The sequence below is a fragment of the Bufo bufo genome, chromosome 5, assembly GCF_905171765.1.
Source record: "Bufo bufo chromosome 5, aBufBuf1.1, whole genome shotgun sequence".
Classification (NCBI taxonomy): domain Eukaryota; kingdom Metazoa; phylum Chordata; class Amphibia; order Anura; family Bufonidae; genus Bufo; species Bufo bufo.
The window spans coordinates 55,596,559-55,616,375 of NC_053393.1; the positions used below are offsets into that span (position 1 = coordinate 55,596,559).

The window sequence follows — 19,817 nt, forward strand, 5'->3', positions numbered from 1 at the left end:
ATTGCTAACTGCTAACAACTCATTCATAACTTCTAGCAGGAATAATAAAGGGATCTCACAATATAGAGTCATAAGAATGGATGGTGCAGATTTGCTATTACAAAGGGGATGCAAGTAGTTCCTGAAACAGACAAGTAGAGGGTATAGGTCCTCTATACAGGAGAAATCTTCACTTATGTCATAGTGAGAAGTGCCATCAATGGGGTTAGTTCTAGGGGGGTTCAGGCACTCTTTAGTGCTGGAATTAATAGGTGTCTGACTTCATGTCAGAGGATGCCGCTGTGGTACATTTCCCCTTATAATGTCTATCGAAAGATTCTTAAATCTCGTGTTTCTTTGTCTTTACAGATCACGTCCTCAGTGCAGATCTCTGAAGTGGTTCTAGCAGAAAACGGAATGGGTATACTTCCTATAATATACACACCGCCATCAGTCACCCACCAGATATCAAACAAAACAGTCCAGATCTCGGTAAGAATGGAAACATATCTGCATCCATCTGCCTTTAATGTGACCGTAGTACAATAAAAATACATTGGTCAGGATCTTGTCTTTTGGCAGGCTGTCCTTATAAGTAGTGTACCAATAGCCAACATGTGATGCGAACCAAGTCTTAAAATAAATGTTTTTTAATGTAAACAGATCCAAAATTCTGTGCAGGTTAATTTCTTAATATATGAACTACACAGACAAGCCACTATTTTTGTATTACAGAGGTTTAAATCCTCTGCATCAACACATATTTCAATTATAAAATTCTGGCAGCCTGCAGCAACCACTAGAGGGAGCCTAATGCATACTCAAACTGAACTCAATAAAATACTTATGGCAGCATACTGTTATACATACAAACAATAGAACTAGGGATTAGAGGTTATTCTGGAATACAGTGGTACTATATCTACTATACGTGAAAAATGGAAGCTCTTTGCAAACATTTTTGATCAAACATGTGTCGGGTCCATCTACCAACGTCAAGGTGGCTTCTGCAGATGGGTACCTAACACTAACAGAACTGTCTCTTCTGGGCCTAACTTAAGCCTACAATGTTCAGGGTGGTGTAGGAACCAGCTATATTTATACTCTTCTCAAAAGTCCTGGGCAGATGGGCGGGGAGTGTTAAGGGGGTTATCCAATCCCTATAATAACCCCCAGAATGCCCGGGCCCCTCCTCTAGAGCATACTAACCTGCTCTCCGGCACCTGCATCCCACCGGATCCCTGCATGGCTGCCACTGCATTTCCCCGTCATGCGGGTCAAAATCTCCAGTTCTCCCTAGAGGTGACTGCAGGCAACCGATTATATAATTTAACTATGACTATATTGAGGATTTTGAGCGCCAAAACAGAAAAATATATCTCCGACTGGCTGCTGTACAGAGTATGTATGTTAAAAATATTGGAACTAAAAAGGTAATATTTCTTTTTATGGTCATTTAAAATAATATCAGCAACCAACAACATGTGTAGTATTCTTTCTGTTAAGAAAAACCTGTCACCACGAAATGCAGTGCAATCTGCAGGCAGCATTCCATAGAGCAGGAGAAGCTAAGCAGATACAGGGAATGTTATCAATCACTGATAACACTGCCCCTGTGTGTAGTTATCAGTGACTGACAGTTATCTCTGTATACACACTTACACAGAGAATGCTATTAATCACTGATGACATCTCCTCGTGTGCAACTATTATTGACTGACAGCTATCTCTGTTTACACAGTTAAACTGAGAATGCTATCAATCACGGATAACACCTCCCCCATGTACAACTATCAGTGACTGATAGCTATCTCTGTATACACACTTACACAGAGAATTATATCAATCACTGATAACACCTCCACATGTACAGCTATCAGTGACTGACAGATATCCCTGTTTACACAGTTACACGCAGAATACTAATAATCACTGATAACACCTCCCTTGTGTACAACTATCAGTGACTGACAGCTATCTCTGCATACACACTTACACAGAGAATGCGCTCAATCTCTGATAACTCCTCCTCCATGTACAGCTATCAGTGACTGACAGCAATCTATGTATACACACTTACACAGAGAATGTTATCAATCACTGATAACACCTCCCCCGTGTACAACTATCAGTGACTGACAGCTATCTCTGTATACACACTTACACAGAGAATGTTATTAATCACTGATAACACCTCCCCGTGTACAACTATTATTGACTGTTTGCTATCTCTGTTTATACAGTTACACAGAGAATGCTATTAATTACCGATAACACCTCCCTGTGTACAGATATCAGTGGCTGACAGCTATCTCTGTATACACACTTACACAGAGAATGCTTTTAATCACTGATAACATCTCCTCGTGTACAACTGTTATTGACTGACAGCTATCTCTGTTTACACAGTTAAACAGAGAATGCTATCAATCACGGCTAACACCTCCCCCATGTACAACTATAAGTGACTGACAGCTATCTCTGTATACACACTTACACAGAGAATGCTCTCAATCACGGATAACTCCTTCTCCATGTACAGCTATCAGTGACTGACAGCAATCTATGTATACACACTTACACAGAGAATATTAATCACTGATAACTCCTCCCCGTGTACAACTATCATTGACTGACAGCTATCTCTGTTTACACAGTGTCGTCGCTATTCAAGAGAATGCTATTAATCACTGATAACACCTCCCTGTGTACAGATATCAGTGACTGACAGCTATCTCTGTATATACACTTACACAGAGAATGCTTTTAATCACTGATAACTTCTCCTACATGTACAGCTATCAGTGACTGACAGCTATTTCTGTATACACACTTACACAGAGAATGCTCTTAATCACTTATAACTACTCCCCTGTGTACAGCTATCAGTGACTGACAGCTATCACTGTATATACACTTACACAGAGAATGCTCTCAATCACTGATAACACCTCCCTGTGTACAAATATCAGTGACTGACCGCTATTTCTGAGAAGACTTATCTGTGTACAACTGGAGTCAGAAAGTGCAGAGATTTGAATGCATATATTACAAGTTTTACTGCATCTTTACCCACAAAATAATTGTCATGATTTTTATTGTTAGAAATCCTTGCTGGTGGGATCCAGTCCAGACTTCGATTGCACAGATGTTCTGACAAACAGTGATGCCAATGTCAAGCTTTCTGCTCAGCACCGCAGTGCCAGACCACTTACTGGTAATGACTTTCCCACAGTGGCATCAACAAATCAAATACTTTTTGTGTTATTCAGGGAGACCTTAATTAAAACTGTATGTAAATCTGTCCCAGGTCCCCTAACCACCATGTGCAGTGGGCTGCCCCCTCAGGTGAAGTAGTCCCTGTGTGTAGGATGCCGAGTGGTATACTGTGGCCCAATGTTTGTGTCACGGTGCTCCTGCCTTCAGGCTGTCGCTTCCTTGGAGTCAGTCTCCGTTGCAGAGATTGAGTTGAAGAATAAAGTCAAGTCCAGGCTTAGGAATGTTTCAATGTTTACGTGAATAACTTGAACTTGACAATACAATCAGTTTCAAAGGGTTTGGTGCAATTCTCCTTTACTTGGTTCCAGCAGAATGCAAAATGGTTGTAGGCCTTCTAAATTCTGCTCTCATTCCTAACTGGCTTTGCTTCAATATAGCTTGCTGAGGAGGGTGTATTTTGCCGGTTTTCCCTCTACTCAGTCATTAATGAAGTCTCTTAGTACAGAATAATGTAATGAGCGGGTGCTCTGCAAGCTGATCCCAGGGGCTCCTGCAGCAGGAGGGGGAACGCTCCCCTCACTGCACCATGTCTTGTCCCTTTGGACTCTAAACTTCAACTCATTCATTCCTCAGCAACCCCTCCCTTGGTGGGAAGGCAGGACTATCCCACTACTGCCCCAAGGGGGGATACGAATAGAATGGTTACTTTTATCCTATCTACAGCTCACTGCCAGACACACTGCCACCTGCTGGTGAACAAGGCACAGTACATGAACATAACATTTCTAATAACATAATTTTTGCATATTACAAAATGACACTTTGCTGCTGGTGGTACAGTTGGTGGAGCAAACCAATACAATGGTGGCAAACAGGCTAGCAATAGGAATGTAGAAGTAGTAGTGTCCCTCTGAGCCACTACACACGTGCCTTTCATAATGCTGATATCCTGTTATGTGGCAGGAGGACCATTGAGCCCCATAATACACCAGGACCTGAGTGCAACTAGAGTCTTTGCACCCTCTATATCTCTGCCCCTGATGGTATATAAGTAAAAGATCAAGACATTCTTACACTTACACATGATCACTGCCTATAGGATCGCTCATTGTGGCTTAGCTCACTGATCTGAACTGTTGGCTTGCAGATCGGGGTCCTAAATTCACTTATAAAACAGGGCAACATCCATGGAGTTTATATGATCTTCTGAATGCCCCCAAAGTTTCCTCTCATACCAATAAGCATGCTCATAATTCAGTTGTGAGTATGTGTGTGAACTAGAGCTCCCATGGGGTGCAAAAAGTAATGTAAAATATAGACATAATAAGGCTGGATCTACACCCCTGTTGGGGAAATGTTTGATTTCTTTTCCACATGGCTCCAAGATTGCTTTCAACTTTTAACCCTATATGGTATTACTGGAGCTGCATTGCTAGAAAACAGCACCACCCTTGTCCACTGGGCGTGTCTAGAATTGCAGTTTTTGACTAATTACTGTAATTTGAATGGGACTGAGCAGCAATACTAGACACAGACTATAGACATGAATGGTGCGGTTTCTGAGAAAATAAAAGCAGGGGAGTATGATAAAAGTTAGCAATTCCGGCTCAGCAGAAGCAGTACTATTCATGTAGTACATATAGTTATCCTTAAAGGGAGTCTCTTACCCCCCTCCCCCTTCCCGTACCCCCGATGTGTCCTTGCAATGCGCTGCTGTAATACATTAGGAGGACTCATGAGCTCGCATTCAGGAGGTCCTTTCCATTATTTGCACAAGTCTCATGAGTCCGCTCAATGTATTACTGTGGTGCAGGGGAACTGTAAGGAAAGGAGGGTATGATAAAAATGTGCGATTCCAGCTCAGCAGAAGCAGTACTATTCATGTAGTACATATAGTTATCCTTAAAGGGAGTCTCTTACCCCCCCCCCCCTTCCCGTACCCCCGATGTGTCCTTGCAATGCGCAGCTGTAATACATTAGGAGGACTCATGAGCTCGCATTCAGGAGGTCCTTTCCATTATTTGCACAAGGCTCATGAGTCCTCTCAATGTATTACTGTGGTGCAGGGGAACTGTAAGGAAAGGGGAGTATGATACAAATTAGCGATTCCAGCTCAGCAGAAGCAGTACTATTCATGTAGTACCGCACCTAATAGCGCTCCAGGGTGGTGACAGATCCCTTTTAAACAGTTCACGTAGACTAGTAATATCATCCAAGGGGGCTGATTATTTTTGCAAACCTATTGTCTCATATACACTTGTATATTACTGAGGTGGAGGACTCTCTGTCACTTCTGAATAGTCATTTTATTTCACCTCCTTTCCTTCTTATACAGGTGGCAGAAGTGGTATTTGCTGGCCCACCTTTGCCTCTGGCCATAACTTGGCACCTGGACACCCAAATGCAGGGATAATGAGCTACAATGCAATCAGTGGCCTAATGACTGTAACAGGTATACCCTTCCTTTATACTTTATTATCTTTTTATAAATTTGTGTTTTTCGTCTATTGCTGCAATACTATCTCAATCTTATTGTTTCCTTTTAAGACACAACATTTGTGTCATACAGATCTGTATGTTCTGGAGAATCCAATGTCATGTTCATGACAAACCCAGAAAATGAAGATTTGCAGCACCCTGTCGAAGTTTCCAGGATAACAGCTGTGAACAGTTCAGAGGATCAGAAAATCTTCATCCATCGACCAGACGTGTTGTGAGTAGCTGTACTGAAATAAACGGGCGCCTGTCCTTGTCTTTATCATAGCACATATATAACATACCACTTACACTCACCTAAAGAATTATTAGGAACACCTGTTCTATTTCTCATTAATGCAATTATCTAGTCAACCAATAACATGGCAGTTGCTTCAATGCATTTAGGGGGGTGCTCCTGGTCAAGACAATCTCCTGAACTCCAAACTGAATGTCAGAATGGGAAAGAAAGGTGATTTAACCAATTTTGAGCGTGGCATGGTTGTTGGTGCCAGACGGGCCGGTCTGAGTATTTCACAATCTGCTCAGTTACTGGGATTTTCACGCACAACCATTTCTAGGGTTTACAAAGAATGGTGTGAAAAGGGAAAAACATCCAGTATGCGGCAGTCCTGTGGGCAAAAATGCCTTGTGGATACTAGAGGTCAGAGGAGAATGGGCCGACTGATTCAAGCTGATAGAAGAGCAATGTTGACTGAAATAACCACTCGTTACAACCGAGGTATGCAGCAAAGCATTTGTGAAGCCACAACACGCACAACCTTGCACGCATCCTCTGATGGCTACTTCCAGCAGGATAATGCACCATGTCACAAAGCTCGAATCATTTCAAATTGGTTTCTTGAACATGACAATGAGTTCACTGTACTAAAATGGCCCCCACAGTCACCAGGTGTCAACCCAATAGAGCATCTTTGGGATGTGGTGAAACGGGAGCTTCGTGCCCTGGATGTGCATCCCTCAAATCTCCATCAACTGCAAGATGCTATCCTATCAATATGGGCCAACATTTCTAAAGAATGCTATCAGCACCTTGTTGAATCAATGCCACATAGAATTAAGGCAGTTCTGAAGGCAAAAGGGGGTCCAACACCGTATTAGTATGGTGTTCCTAATAATTCTTTAGGTGAGTGTATATACTTCTGTCTACCTGATGAAGAGGCACCTAATCAGGTCTGTGTATCACAGAAAGGCAGTCTGTAGTACAGCAAATACACCTTCCTCTGGTTGCTTCTGTAATGGTCTTTGGTCTACATAGAACAGAGGGAGCCTCATAGTAAAGATCAAAATGAGGCCCCAGTTGTGGTGCTAGGTTTTGCCACTATGGACAGACGGCCTGGTGATTGTTCCCACTTTCCACTTGCCTTGAGTAAATTCTCTACCCCCTTGCTGACCAACAATGCAGGTTCTCTGTAGAGCGGAGTCCTGCACAGCTTTTCTCCATCCTGTTGTGAAAATGATGGGATTAACCAAGGTGGAGCCCTTCTTTCAAAGGACCCCATAGCAACCACACGGTCTGACTCTATGGTCTTTATGCCCTTGTAAATGATGGTCACTCAGATAAGAAGTCAAGTGGATGCCTGGTACCCTGGGTTGGCACACCTAGCAGAATATACCAAAATGTATGTAATACACAGTAGGTCTGTGTATGTGCTGGAGCTGTGACATGGTTAATATTTTTCTTCTCTTGCGGCTACAGAAAAGCTAACCCATCTGACTGCGTAGATATGACCTGTGATGCTAAGAGGAAAACTTTGTTAAAAGATCTTGATGGTTCTTTTCTGGGCAAGATTGGGGCAGTTGTCCCGCAATCAGAATACCAGTGGAATGGAAACACCAGGTATGGTCTTGGAGACTACAGGATTCCAAAAGTCATGCTGACTTACCTGAATGGAAGTCGGATCCCTGTGTCACAGGTGGCCCCAAACAAAGGTAACTATCCTAAGAAACAGTACAGCGTAAAGTATTTTCCAAATATGGGACTAGGCCGTGCTTTAAAGAGCCTCTGTCTGCCTGATCAACCCTATTAAACCAGGCATACAGCCTAGTAGGAATGGTGATGCTGATAAAAACGATACCTTTATTATGAATATCCATTGCCCATTGCTGAGCAAAACACCTATTTATTTATATGCTAATGACCGAAACTGGAGCACCGGGGGGCTGGCCAAAGTCCTCGGGGCACCAGTTTGTTACACCCCTTCACCTTTAGTCCCTTGTCACGGCTGAGGATGGGGAAAACCCTCAGCCGTGCGATGACGGAAGATGGTGGTCGCTGCAAGGCCAGGAGCACAGAATTAGGGAGCAGGTCACCTCCTATCGCATCCCTAATCTGACCCTGACTCCTAGCTGCATGAGACGACCTTGAAGGTAGGAGGGCTCATGCTCCGGAACCTCGGATCCCTAGTAACCCTCCGCAGATCTCTAAAGCTAGGAGCAGGGTAAGACGACCTGTTCCTCCTAGACACGGAGGAACAGGAGTCTCACAGGCCAGGCTACAATAAAGGGGAACATATACAACTTATGGCAATGGCAGGTAAATGCCACAAGGACAACACCCACCTGCCACAGACACAAAGCCTGGAACCCATGTGCAAGTGCTGCTGTCCTAAAACACAAAACGGACACAGCACACACCACACATCCCACAGGAACCCAGGACCATAAGCTGCAATAAACAAGCATACCACAGACACATCTTCATAACATCAAACAAGATTTAACATCACCTAACATTTATGACCACAAGGGTGGCCCTCACTGGCAGATGGTATAGGGGACCAGGAGGGTGCCTCCAGCTTACAAACCAGGCTGGAGTACCCCTCAGCTTCAGGTCTCCACTGAGGCTTTATAGCCCAAGTAGCCACACCAACACAGACACACCCAGTGTTCACACACAAGGAAGGGAATTAACCCTTCTCACACCAGGGAAGGGAAGACAGCCACTTAAAGGAGAAAGTGCACACATAACTAAAACCCTGTGCACACCAGACATACAAAAGACACACCTAATAAAGATAGGTTGCCAGGTGCAACCGCATGCAAATGACAGCGAGCAGCCTAGCAACCAGCACCAGCTGCTCGACTGCCACATAACTACATGTTGCCAGCGGCAACCACAAGTGAGGCAACATACTAGCGGCCCTCACCTGTGGTTGAACAACCAAACCAGACCGCAGGCAACAGCATGCGGATACAGGAGTCACGACCATGACCATGGCCGTGACATCCCTCCCTTGGATTGACAGCTGTTGACTTCACTTATAGCCATGTCTTTTTGTGTCTGGGCCTGCTCTCCTGGTCTCGGCGCTTGCTCTGTGTTCTCTGCCTGCTCTCCAAGCACTGAGACCTGTCATCTGTGCATCTCCTCCTGCACTGAGCAAGCATTAAAACCAGAAGATATAGCATGGCACAGATGACGGGTCTCAGCACTTGGAGAACAGCAAGAGAACACAGAACAAGCGCTGAGACCCGGAGAGCAGGCACAGACAGAAAAACACATGGCTATACCTGACGTCTAGTGTTCTGAAGTACTGAAGGGGAAGGGCTGTAACAAACTGGTGCTCTAAGGGCTTTGGCGAGCCCCTCGGTGCTCCAGTTAGTTCATTAGCATATATATAAAAATGTGGGGCCACATATATTTATAATAAAGGTATCATTTTTATTATCATCATCAACCCTACCAGGCTGTTTGCCTGGCTTGAAAGGGGAAGATCATGCTGACAGGTGATTTAAATGAAATGTAACACTGTAAGGTCATAGGATTTGTATCCTTTATTCTGAATTACATGTTAAAAGCTCATAGATTTATCTTAGGAATACAGTATTTTAAAAATATGTTTTTATGCTACAGCTCAGTTTGTCTGAAACTAAGCTCTAACCTCTCTGCATAATTATACAGTAATTGATACAATTCTGGGTGCCTACAGCCGCCACTAGAGGGAGCTTAGGAGTTTGTTGCATACAATTAATACATTGAACACGGCAAGAAAACAGTATGCAATTAACTCCTAAGCTCCCTTTGGTGGTAGCTTCAATAAACATATTTTAAAGGAGTTGTCCAAGTTAATGTTTTTTTAACTACTCCATATGGGCTTCATTTTCCTGACTGCAGTGTGACTGTTGTAACTAATCACTGGCCTTATCGGTTTCTTGCTACATACTGCTGAGGCCAGTGATTGGCCTTCATATATACAGGTGATATAAGGGACATTCTATATAAATCCAATATAAGGGACATCAACACTGCAGCCAAACACATATTATACCTTGTAGGGCTACCTCAGCTGAATGAAACAATACCTTTTAGGCCTCTTTCACACTTGCGTTGTCCGGATCCGGCGTGTACTCCACTTGCCGGAATTACACTCCGGATCCAGAAAAACGCAAGTGTACTGAAAGCATTTGAAGACTGAACCGTCTTCCAAATGCGTTCAGTGTTACTATGGCACCCAGGACGCTATTAAAGTCCTGGTTGCCATAGTAGGAGCGGGGGAGCAGTATACTTACAGTCCGTGCGGCTCCCGGGGTGCTCCAGAGTGACGTCAGAGCGCCCCATGCGCATGGATGACGTGATCCATGTGATCACATGATCCATGCGCTTGGGGCGCCCTGACGTCACTCTGGAGCGCCCCGGGAGCCGCACGGACGGTAAGTATACTGCTCCCCCGCTCCCCACTACACTTTACCATGGCTGCCAGGACTTTAGCGTCCCGGCAGCCATGGTAACCACTCTGAAAAAGCTAAATGTCGGCTCCGGCAATGCGCCGAAACGACGTTTAGCTTAAGGCCGGATCCGGATCAATGCCTTTCAATGGGCATTAATTCCGGATCCGGCCTTGCGGCAAGTGTTCCGGATTTTTGGCCGGAGCAAAAAGCGCAGCATGCTGCGGTATTTTCTCCGGCCAAAAAACGTTCCGTTCCGGAACTGAAGACATCCTGATGCATCCTGATGCATCCTGAATGGATTTCTCTCCATTCAGAATGCATTAAGATAATCCTGATCAGGATTCTTCCGGCATAGAGCCCCGACGACGGAACTCTATGCCGGAAGACAAGAACGCAAGTGTGAAAGAGCCCTTACTCAGCAATGTGAATGTTTAATCCATATGCAAATGAGCAGTAAAAGGCACTGAGGGCGGGCCCAAGTCACTCTGTGCACCGTTGGTCTTCCTGCTTGCTCTGCCAGTCTCTCCCTCTCCTTCTTGATTGACAGGGTCAAGTTCCTTCATGGTCACCTCACCTGGCCTTGTAAATGAACATGGAGAGAGAAGGGCTGGCAGAGGAATCAGGAGGTGCATGGGTGCCCAGAGGTGCCTAGTGGATTATTACTTATTCTGGTCTCTTGTATGCCGGATTAAAATAATTTTGCTGACATATGGTTTCAGCAAATCAGTTTCCTACAGAAGATTTCACGGACCACATACTTCTCTCCTCCTTGTATACAAATCAGTTCTGGATGCTCCTTCATCAGTCTGTGTTCTCTTCTATCAGGGATTATCAGAGATAACACGTGTGTGAACATGTCTGCCTGGGGGGCCTACAAATGCAGTGGCCTGAACTACGAGATGCTCGTCATTGAGAGCCTCGATGCTGACACTGAGACTAGGCGCCTCTCGCCTGTGGCTGTGCTGGAGGATGGCTATCTGGACCTCATCAATGGTAGGTATATTTTCATTCCTAAATTTCCCCTTTGCATTTCTTCTGATGGTTTCATCATATCGTTCTATGTTTTTATTGTAGGGCCCCAAGACCATGGCTGGTGTTCTGGATACACCTGTCAGAAGAGGGTCTCCTTGTTTCACACTATAGTGGCTACAAACAAGTCATTTGATGTGTATTTTAGCAGTACGAGCCCCCAGAATCTCCGACTGAAACTACTCAACATAGACAACACAAAGGTAAGATTTTAAAGGGATTTTCTTGGATTTAAAAATTGATGGTTTGTCCTCAAAATAGGTCCTCATTGGACAACTCCCAGCACCTCCACCGATCAGCTGTCTGAAGAAACTGCAGTACCACAGCCTCTTCCTCGGCCTGTGACATCAGGTCCATTGGTCCATTGGTCACGTGGCCTTTCTATAGCTCAGTCATGGCATTCAGCTGCAATTCCAAGCATAGCCACTATAAAACACATGGCGCTGTCCTTGGTATATTATAGAGACAGCAGTACCCCATCAATGCCGCAGATCTGAGGTAGACACCTGCGGCAGCTTCCCTGTGGCCTCTGCACAGAAACTGTTCAAGGAGGGACATGCCCTTTTCTGATGCAATTTTGAGATCTGCAAGGAAAAAATCTGCAGCTGTATGAATGGCAGCTTTGATTCCCATTGGGGAACAATTGGAGGCGCAATACTCACATTTCTTCCTGTGAATTTTGGCGCAGAATGCACACTTTCTAAAAAGGCACAGGACCATATTACACATCCAGGTTTGACCTGCTATGGGCCATTAGTTACTCTACTCGTTTGCCCCTCCATTTTATACAGCACCATGCCTATGGGTCTGTTCTACTGTACAGGGTACACCCAATGTAGCAATACTGAATACTTCGAACCCTACATAATAATATTGGGGGTCATTTATCAAACAGAAATACGCAATCTGTGACTTCTCCCCGCTCACGCCAGGTCTACAAAAGGGGGCATGGGGAGGGAAGGGCCTGGAGGCCCGTCTCATTTACCATTTTCTACGTCTGTTTTAGGCATAAAACATAGTCTAAATGTAAGACATCTCAGAAGTTCTCTTACATTTCGAACTGGTGCGAGAAGTTTTTGCATCTAAAACGCTGCTCTTAATAAATGTACCCCATTATTTTTGGCTATATTACATATTTCTCACCACTGACTTGATGACATTTCTTTTTTGTAGGCTGTCCTTGTGGGAATCTACTTCTCGAATCCTCAGCGACTGGATGTCTACGTTAATTCTGTCTATATAAATCCTACAAATATACAATGGAAGGGCTCAGACTATACACTGCAAGGGCCTACTTATAAGGGTAAGGTAATGCACGTGCCCTCTCCACAACTATATAGGAACAGGCATTTGGAATATTTTGTTAACATTGATCTAATATTAAAGGGGTTTTCTGGGATTACTGCAGTTTTTAACAGATATGATCATGTAGTTGCTAACCTCATGTACATCTTCCCCGTGCTTTTTTTTCAATTAATGTCAAAGGGTCTCTTGATCCATTTTCATTGTATAAATCAACCCCCCTGGTCTTTTCCATCCTGTATGTAGCACTTCCTGTTGCTGTATCCAACCAAACCCATGATGCACTTCTCCTTTCTCAGCTCCAGCTAGTTTATAGCTCCTCCCACCCACCTAGTTACATAGACACTCCCCTATCACTGCCCCGCCCATGGACATAACATAGTAAATCAGAAAGAGCTGCATGGACATGGTCATTTGACCACTGCCCAAAACAGGAGCAATAAAGGTAAAAGAAGTACATTACAAAATTACTGAGACCTTCATAAATTATTATTTTATAGGATATTGATGTAAACTAGAAAACCCCTTTAAAGATGATCTGTCTGTAGAAGGGACATTACAGTCTCAAAATACAAGGTGGTTCTCAAGATAGATAAATAGACAGATAGATAGATAGATAGATAGATAGATAGATAGATAGATAGATATGAGATAGATAGATAGATAGATAGATAGATAGATAGATAGATAGATATGAGATAGATAGATAGATAGATAGATATGAGATGGATAGATAGATAGATAGATAGATAGATAGATAGATAGATAGATAGATAGATAGATAGATAGATAGATAGATAGATAGATAGATAGATAGATAGATATGAGATAGATAGTCCTGCATATACTTTAGATTTTTGGCTGATCCTTACAAAATTGTAAGGTTCCAGACAATGTATATCTAACATGTATGGCCAGTTTTAGGTGTGAATCTCTGGTCACTGCTATAATCCATAAACTCGTACATCCTGACCACTCTGGTTAATTTCAAGACTTTGTTGTCCTTGCTTAAGAAATTAGCTCTGTTGTCGTCAGTGACATAAGGGGAGATTTATCAAGAGTGGTGTAAAGTAGAACTGGCTCTGTTTCCTACAGCAACCAATCAGATTCCACATTTCATTTTTCAGAGCTGCTGTTGAAAATGAAAGGTAGAATCTGATTGGTTGCTTTGGGCAACTAAGCCAGTGTTCCTTTGCACCAGTTTTGATAAATCTCCCCCATAGTACCTCTATTATTACACATACACGGCTTGGTTGATGATCTGAATGTTGTCACTTCCTCTGATAGGACAATACATGCCTCAGCTCAACTCCACGGTTTTGGGAGAAAACTTCTTCGACAGAGACTATACCATGCTGTACGTTCTGGTCAGAGGGTCCTCTCCAGTTGAAATCCACACATCTCCTCTGATTGTTTTAGCATTTAATCTTCCGGCAATGACCGTGGATCAGTTCTACGGTGCCAATCTTGTCCAGAACCTTGCACTTTTCTTGAAGATCCCAGCGAGCAAAATACGTATTACAAAGATAGTTGCGGAGGGCTCTAAACGCAGAAAGAGAGCCACAGGAGGACTGTCGGTATCCGTAGAAATTTCTGATCCACCGTCCCCACAAATGAACTCTTCTACGAACTCAACAGGTAAGTAGGAGCTTTTACTAGTGGGGCTGAGATCAGACATGTCCTCTGTCCTTTACACATGAATTCCTTTATAGAACCGACACAAACAAGTCCTCGAAATCTTGGGGACTGCAATAGAGCCAATTTGTAGATCTGTAGCAATTAAGATTTGGGTAACCATGTATTTTTTAAAGGAACAGTACATCTAGAAATGAAAGTCTCAAGAAGACAATTCCATAAGTCATAGTCTTCCTGATCGCTTACATTGCGACTGTCAAATGATTTAGGGTGGAGCTTGGCAAATGGGCCTGGTCGAGCATTCCCCGAACAATGCGGGAGGGCTCCTGCTGCAGCCAGTTATCCTACAGACATAGACAGGTTAATGAGATAAAGAGAAAGAAGGGGTTGTCTCTCACTTCAGCAAATGGCATTTATCATGTAGAGAAAGTTAAAGGGGTATTCCCATCTTAGAAAATGGGGGCATATCGCTAGGATAAGCCCCCATTGTCTGATAGGTGCGGGTCCCAGCAGTATATCGAGACCAGAGCGGGGAGCGCTGTGGCTGGAGGACCCCAGATTTCCCGGGGTCCGTCCACCGCAAAGCGCTAATCCCCGCCTCTCCCATAGAAGTGAATGGGAGCGTGCTGCGGATGCGCGGCGGATGCTCCGATTAATTTCAATGGGGCAGACAGCAATAGCCAAGTCAGCGCTCGGCTATTTTCGGCGGCCCCATAGAAATGAATGGAAGGCAGCTGCGCTTGCGCAGTGCGCTCTCCTTCACTTTCAGGGCTCCGTTCTTGATATAGGTGCGATATCCTAGCGATATAACCCCCATTGTCTGAGATGAGAAAACCCCTTTAAAACAAGTCACTTACTAATGTATTTTGATTCTCCATATTGCTTCCTTTGCTGGCTGGATTCATTTTTCACTCACATTATACACTGCTTGCTTCCATGGTTATAAGCACCCTGCAATACAGCATCAGTGGCCATGCTTGCAAGAGGCTAATGCCTATATAGGTATGGGCATCAACCTCTATAGTGGCCAGGACCACGGGAGCGCACATAGGCTGGTGCTTTTACCTATAGTGTGCAAGCATGACCACCACTGCTGGATTAAAGGCTGGATTAAGGTACGGGTGGATAATATTCTGTAATTGTCGTGACCCCAATTGCAGCGTGCGCAAGGTACTATCCCAGGGCGCTTCCAAGGTGTTATAACGCACGTCCCAGATTAGGAATGGCAGAGTGGTGTAATGGCCTATAATGTCTGTATAGTTTTGTGGGAGTTGTGTCACGGTGTCTCCTACCTGGGTACGGCCGGGCTCCTGGCTCACTTGCAATAAATTTGAGTGTAGTGATAGTAGGAGTAATAGAGGAAATTTCCAGAATAAATGATGTCCAGACCTTTAGAAGAATTTCAAATGTTGCTTTACTTGAAATAACTTGCATCCAAAGGGTATACAGTATTGGTCTCTTGGTCCCAGCAGGTTTTGGCATTGATTGGCAGGAATGAGTACGTCTGCTTTAAATGTGGACAGACTAGCTGAGGAGCAATAGGCTTCTCTTAGGACTCTGGACTTATGGATTCTCAGGGGATGCTTTCTTCCTGGAACTTTGGAGTTTGTCTGTAGTTTCTGCTTTCTTCATCCAGCAGAGCTGAAGGTGCTCAGACTGGGTATATGGCCAAGTCTCAGCCGAGACTAGGTCCTTGCTGTCTTCCCTATGCAGGGGAACTCCACAAATACACACACACACACACACACCCTACCCCTAGCAGGGGGCGGGCTACACTATTTTTAAACTTCCTTCTCCACCCATGCTGCAGGATTTGGGACCAGCCCACCTCTCCACAGAGGGGGAGCTAAACTGGAATCAACCATTCCAGCTCAGATACACTAAACTGTAACTTGTACTTGCCATTGAGTTGCTGCCAGCTACTAGTAACCAGGCAAATTACATAAACAATTGCATTTAACATGGTTTTGTATGGACATTTGTGGAAGACATGAGCAAAATCATATCTGATGACAGTATAAAGGCTCTTAAAAGACAGTAGCGGGGTAGAGGTGTGTAGTAACACAACTCTGGGGTGTTAAACATGGAATCGAGCACTTTTAGAATAAAAGAGCCAGAAATCCATCTGGAAAATTTCTCATGTTCTGTTTCTTTCTGTTCCTGGAATTTAATGTATTGCAATTTTTTTATGCTTTTGTGCCAACTTCTTATTTAGATGGACTGACGTACACAGACTTCCAGACGATGAGTAAAGATCTGGCATCTTCTGCGATTAATGGAAGTCTCAGCTCGCAGCTGAACGTCACTGTCTCATCATTGTCTATTTCTAAACCAGTTCCAACCCCTAGTGATCCTGCCTGGAGTCAGGTAATTCATCTCCTGGTTATATACTATCAGGTCATTCCCTTATTCCTGATCATAAAGGTGGCAGTATGTGCATCCGGCCTAGTTCACACTTCAGTTATTTGATCAGTTATTTCCATCAGTTCTTGTGAGCTAAAACCAGGAGCGGGTCAAAAACACAGAACAGGAGGAAATCTTTCCATTCCGGGCTGGTTTTGGCTCACAATAACTGAAGTGTGAACTTGGCCTTATATGGTGTTATACGTTGCCTTTCTGTGTGTGAAATAGGGTTTATTCGTTGAATCTCACAACACTCTGTGACCCTGTCCGGGTTAACTCCCTCTTGCTCTGTGTACAGGTGCTAGGCTGTGTGGTGATGCTTCGCCCTGCTATATATTCTGTGTTGTGGGTCCCACCTCTTGCCTGTGCAATAGGTCTGAATGGATCTGGCAGGTCACCGCCTGGAGCATGTACTGGAGCCATAATCCACTTGTCTGTCTCTGTGCCCAATCTGTCTGTCTGACCTAACCTGCGCCTGGGACCCTGATCCTTATTCTGACCATGTACAATAAACTACCTTCTTTCCTGCCGTGGTCTTCTTTCTTCTCTTCCTAGTTTCATTTTGATAAAAAAGCGTTTTTGTGATATGCAAATGAACCTCGAAGGTGCCCAGAGGGGTGTTATTCTTCATCTTTTGAGCCCAGTAAAGCCCCCCTGCAGTGCCCAGTTCGCCTTAAATTCGAGCCCAAGCACGCCTCCTCATTATGAAATATCGTCCCACAGCCGACGTGAACGGCGCCGCCCTCTCCGCTACGTCAACTAATACATTCAAGCTACACCCCTGGCTTCTTTCCGCCGCCGGAAATCTCACGCAGGCGCAGTACCCCCGACTGCCTGTGCCAGTGCGATCAAATAGCTCCTGAGGGCAACAGCTTCAAAAGTGTCATTGGACATCCGCCGAGCCCAGTGACACTTTTGAAGCTGTTGTCCTCACGAGCTATTTGATCGCACAGGCGCAGGGAGTCGGTGGTACTGCGCCTGCACGAGATTTCCGGCGGCCGAAAATAAGAAGAAGCCAGGGGTGTAGCTTGAATGTATTAGTTGACGTAGAGGAGGGGGCAGCGCCGTTCACCTCCGCTGTGGGACGATATTTCATAACGAATAGGCGTGCTTGGGCTCAAAATTAAGGCGGGCTGGGCACTGTAGGGGAGCATTACTGGGCTCAAGAGATGAAGAATAACGCCCCTCTGGGCACCTTCGAGGTTCATTTGCATATAACAAAACCATGAAGAGAAGAAAGAAGACCACTGCAGGAAAGAAGGTAGTTTATTGTATATGGCAATGGTGACAGCTGAATATGTTCAAACCAGGTGACATTCCCTTTAAATTGCTAAATTAATTCCTCAGATTATTACAGTTGTGTGTATACATAATATAACATGTTTTGTCTTTTATATAAACTCTGTAAAAAAATAATAATTGGTGGACAGGTTTTAATTACTCCTTTATTTATTTATTTATTTTCAATTAAAGTAGCACTCCCACAAAAATGTTTATTCTCTCACCTGTCCGTGTTGTAAACTGTAGTGAAGGTAATCTTCTTACGAGTGACTGTATTAGTGAGTTATAACCTCCCTTCTGATGCTCAGCTGTGTCATGTGATCAGGACTCTGCCTCTCCAACTGACACAGGGGTAGCGTAGTTCATGCCTTAAACTGTGCAACATTTTATTAAAATAGTTGCATCGTCAGGTAGACATGAGCCTTTTCACTTTTTATTTAATATGCAACTTTTTGTTGCACATTTGAACCTATTTTGTACACCAACCAACCAGTAGTCTAATTGTACAAGATCCACCAGAGCCCTGATGAATCCAAAGACACCTCGCCTAATTCATCACCTATTGAGTGACTCCTAATTGCACTCAGGTCTAAATGCAAAACAGATGCACATGATAAATGACCCCCATAATATATTAACATGATCCTGTGACATTGGCTCCTGCAAGAGCAACAACACCTAGTGGACCCTAACAGGGAGGTGCTCAGAGCTGACTGCAGATGTTCCCCAGTCTCCAATTGAAGGAGGAGCTGTCCCTTCATCATGCCATGGTTCCACCCACGTGAAAATAATCAAAGGGTTAAACATTCTGGAACGTTGGATCCTGTCCATGATCAGGAGCCTGGTTTAAAATGGGAGCTTGTTGTTAGAGCAGGGGCCAATAGAAATCACTATGGTTGAAGCACCTGCACCACCCGCTGTCACCACCAGCAAGACATGGCTATTTTCCTGAAGTGGTTCAGCAAGACCATTCATAGAAGTTTTTAATGCAATTTGACCAGTCATCTTCAAGAGGCTACACTGTACCATACCACCAAAAAACTTGCCCAAAACACAGTGACATAGATGATGTGATGTCTTCCAGGTTGCAGCTGATCTTGCTAACAACACTCAGTCATCTACTGGAAACTTTTTGGCCACTGTATCTAAACTCATAGTCGTCCAAGAACCTGTGGCTGGACTTCCTGGAGAAAGGCTTTCCCAGCAGCCATCTGTAATGGCTGTAGATTCCAACGTAAGTAATGTGCAGGCATCTCAGGTTGTCATGATCTGTAAGACATATTCATCCATCAAAACTGTCAATAGTTAAGCCAGCCGTACACTATTTCACCCATGTACCCCTTAGGTACTCATACAGTACTTGGCTATGCATGCTTTTATATGTTACTGGAGAGAGAAGCTGCTGTCAGACCTAGAAGGTCCAATCCGAGTAACAACATTACAAGGGTTGCCCAAAATGTTACTATTGATTGCACAATTATCTAGGTTCATGGTTAAAGGGGGTTTCTGAGATCTTAAGGGGTGGTCCAGAATTTTTATATTGATGACCTATCCTCAGGATAAGCCATCAATATCTTATTAGAGGGGTCTGACATCTCACATTCTTGCCTATCAGCTATTTCTGAGAAGCTCCAGAGCAGGAAGTCTGCTGGAACCACACAGTTCCATCCACAGTGTACTGGAAAGAGCTGAAGTATGTGGTCCTGCTCCCATTCACTTCAATCAGCTACTGCAGAACAGCAGATCAGTGAGGGTGTGGGGTGTTAGACCCCTGCCAATCACATATTGCTAATTTTGTGTATTCT

At 44.1% G+C, this 19,817-nt stretch overlaps 1 protein-coding gene across 1 annotated transcript in view; it reads left to right on the forward strand.

Moving 5' to 3' along the window:
- The window catches only part of LOC121002377 (fibrocystin-L-like), a 171,544-nt gene that overhangs the window by 145,089 nt on the left and 6,638 nt on the right, over nt 1-19,817 (forward strand). Inside the window, exons 64-74 of the mRNA XM_040433840.1 lie at nt 349-471; nt 3,085-3,196; nt 5,534-5,650; nt 5,746-5,911; nt 7,394-7,626; nt 11,188-11,355; nt 11,437-11,594; nt 12,565-12,694; nt 13,981-14,331; nt 16,544-16,695; nt 19,097-19,246. Of these exons, the coding sequence (XP_040289774.1) occupies nt 349-471; nt 3,085-3,196; nt 5,534-5,650; nt 5,746-5,911; nt 7,394-7,626; nt 11,188-11,355; nt 11,437-11,594; nt 12,565-12,694; nt 13,981-14,331; nt 16,544-16,695; nt 19,097-19,246 (1,860 nt within the window). The remainder of the gene's footprint in view (nt 1-348; nt 472-3,084; nt 3,197-5,533; nt 5,651-5,745; nt 5,912-7,393; nt 7,627-11,187; nt 11,356-11,436; nt 11,595-12,564; nt 12,695-13,980; nt 14,332-16,543; nt 16,696-19,096; nt 19,247-19,817) is intronic.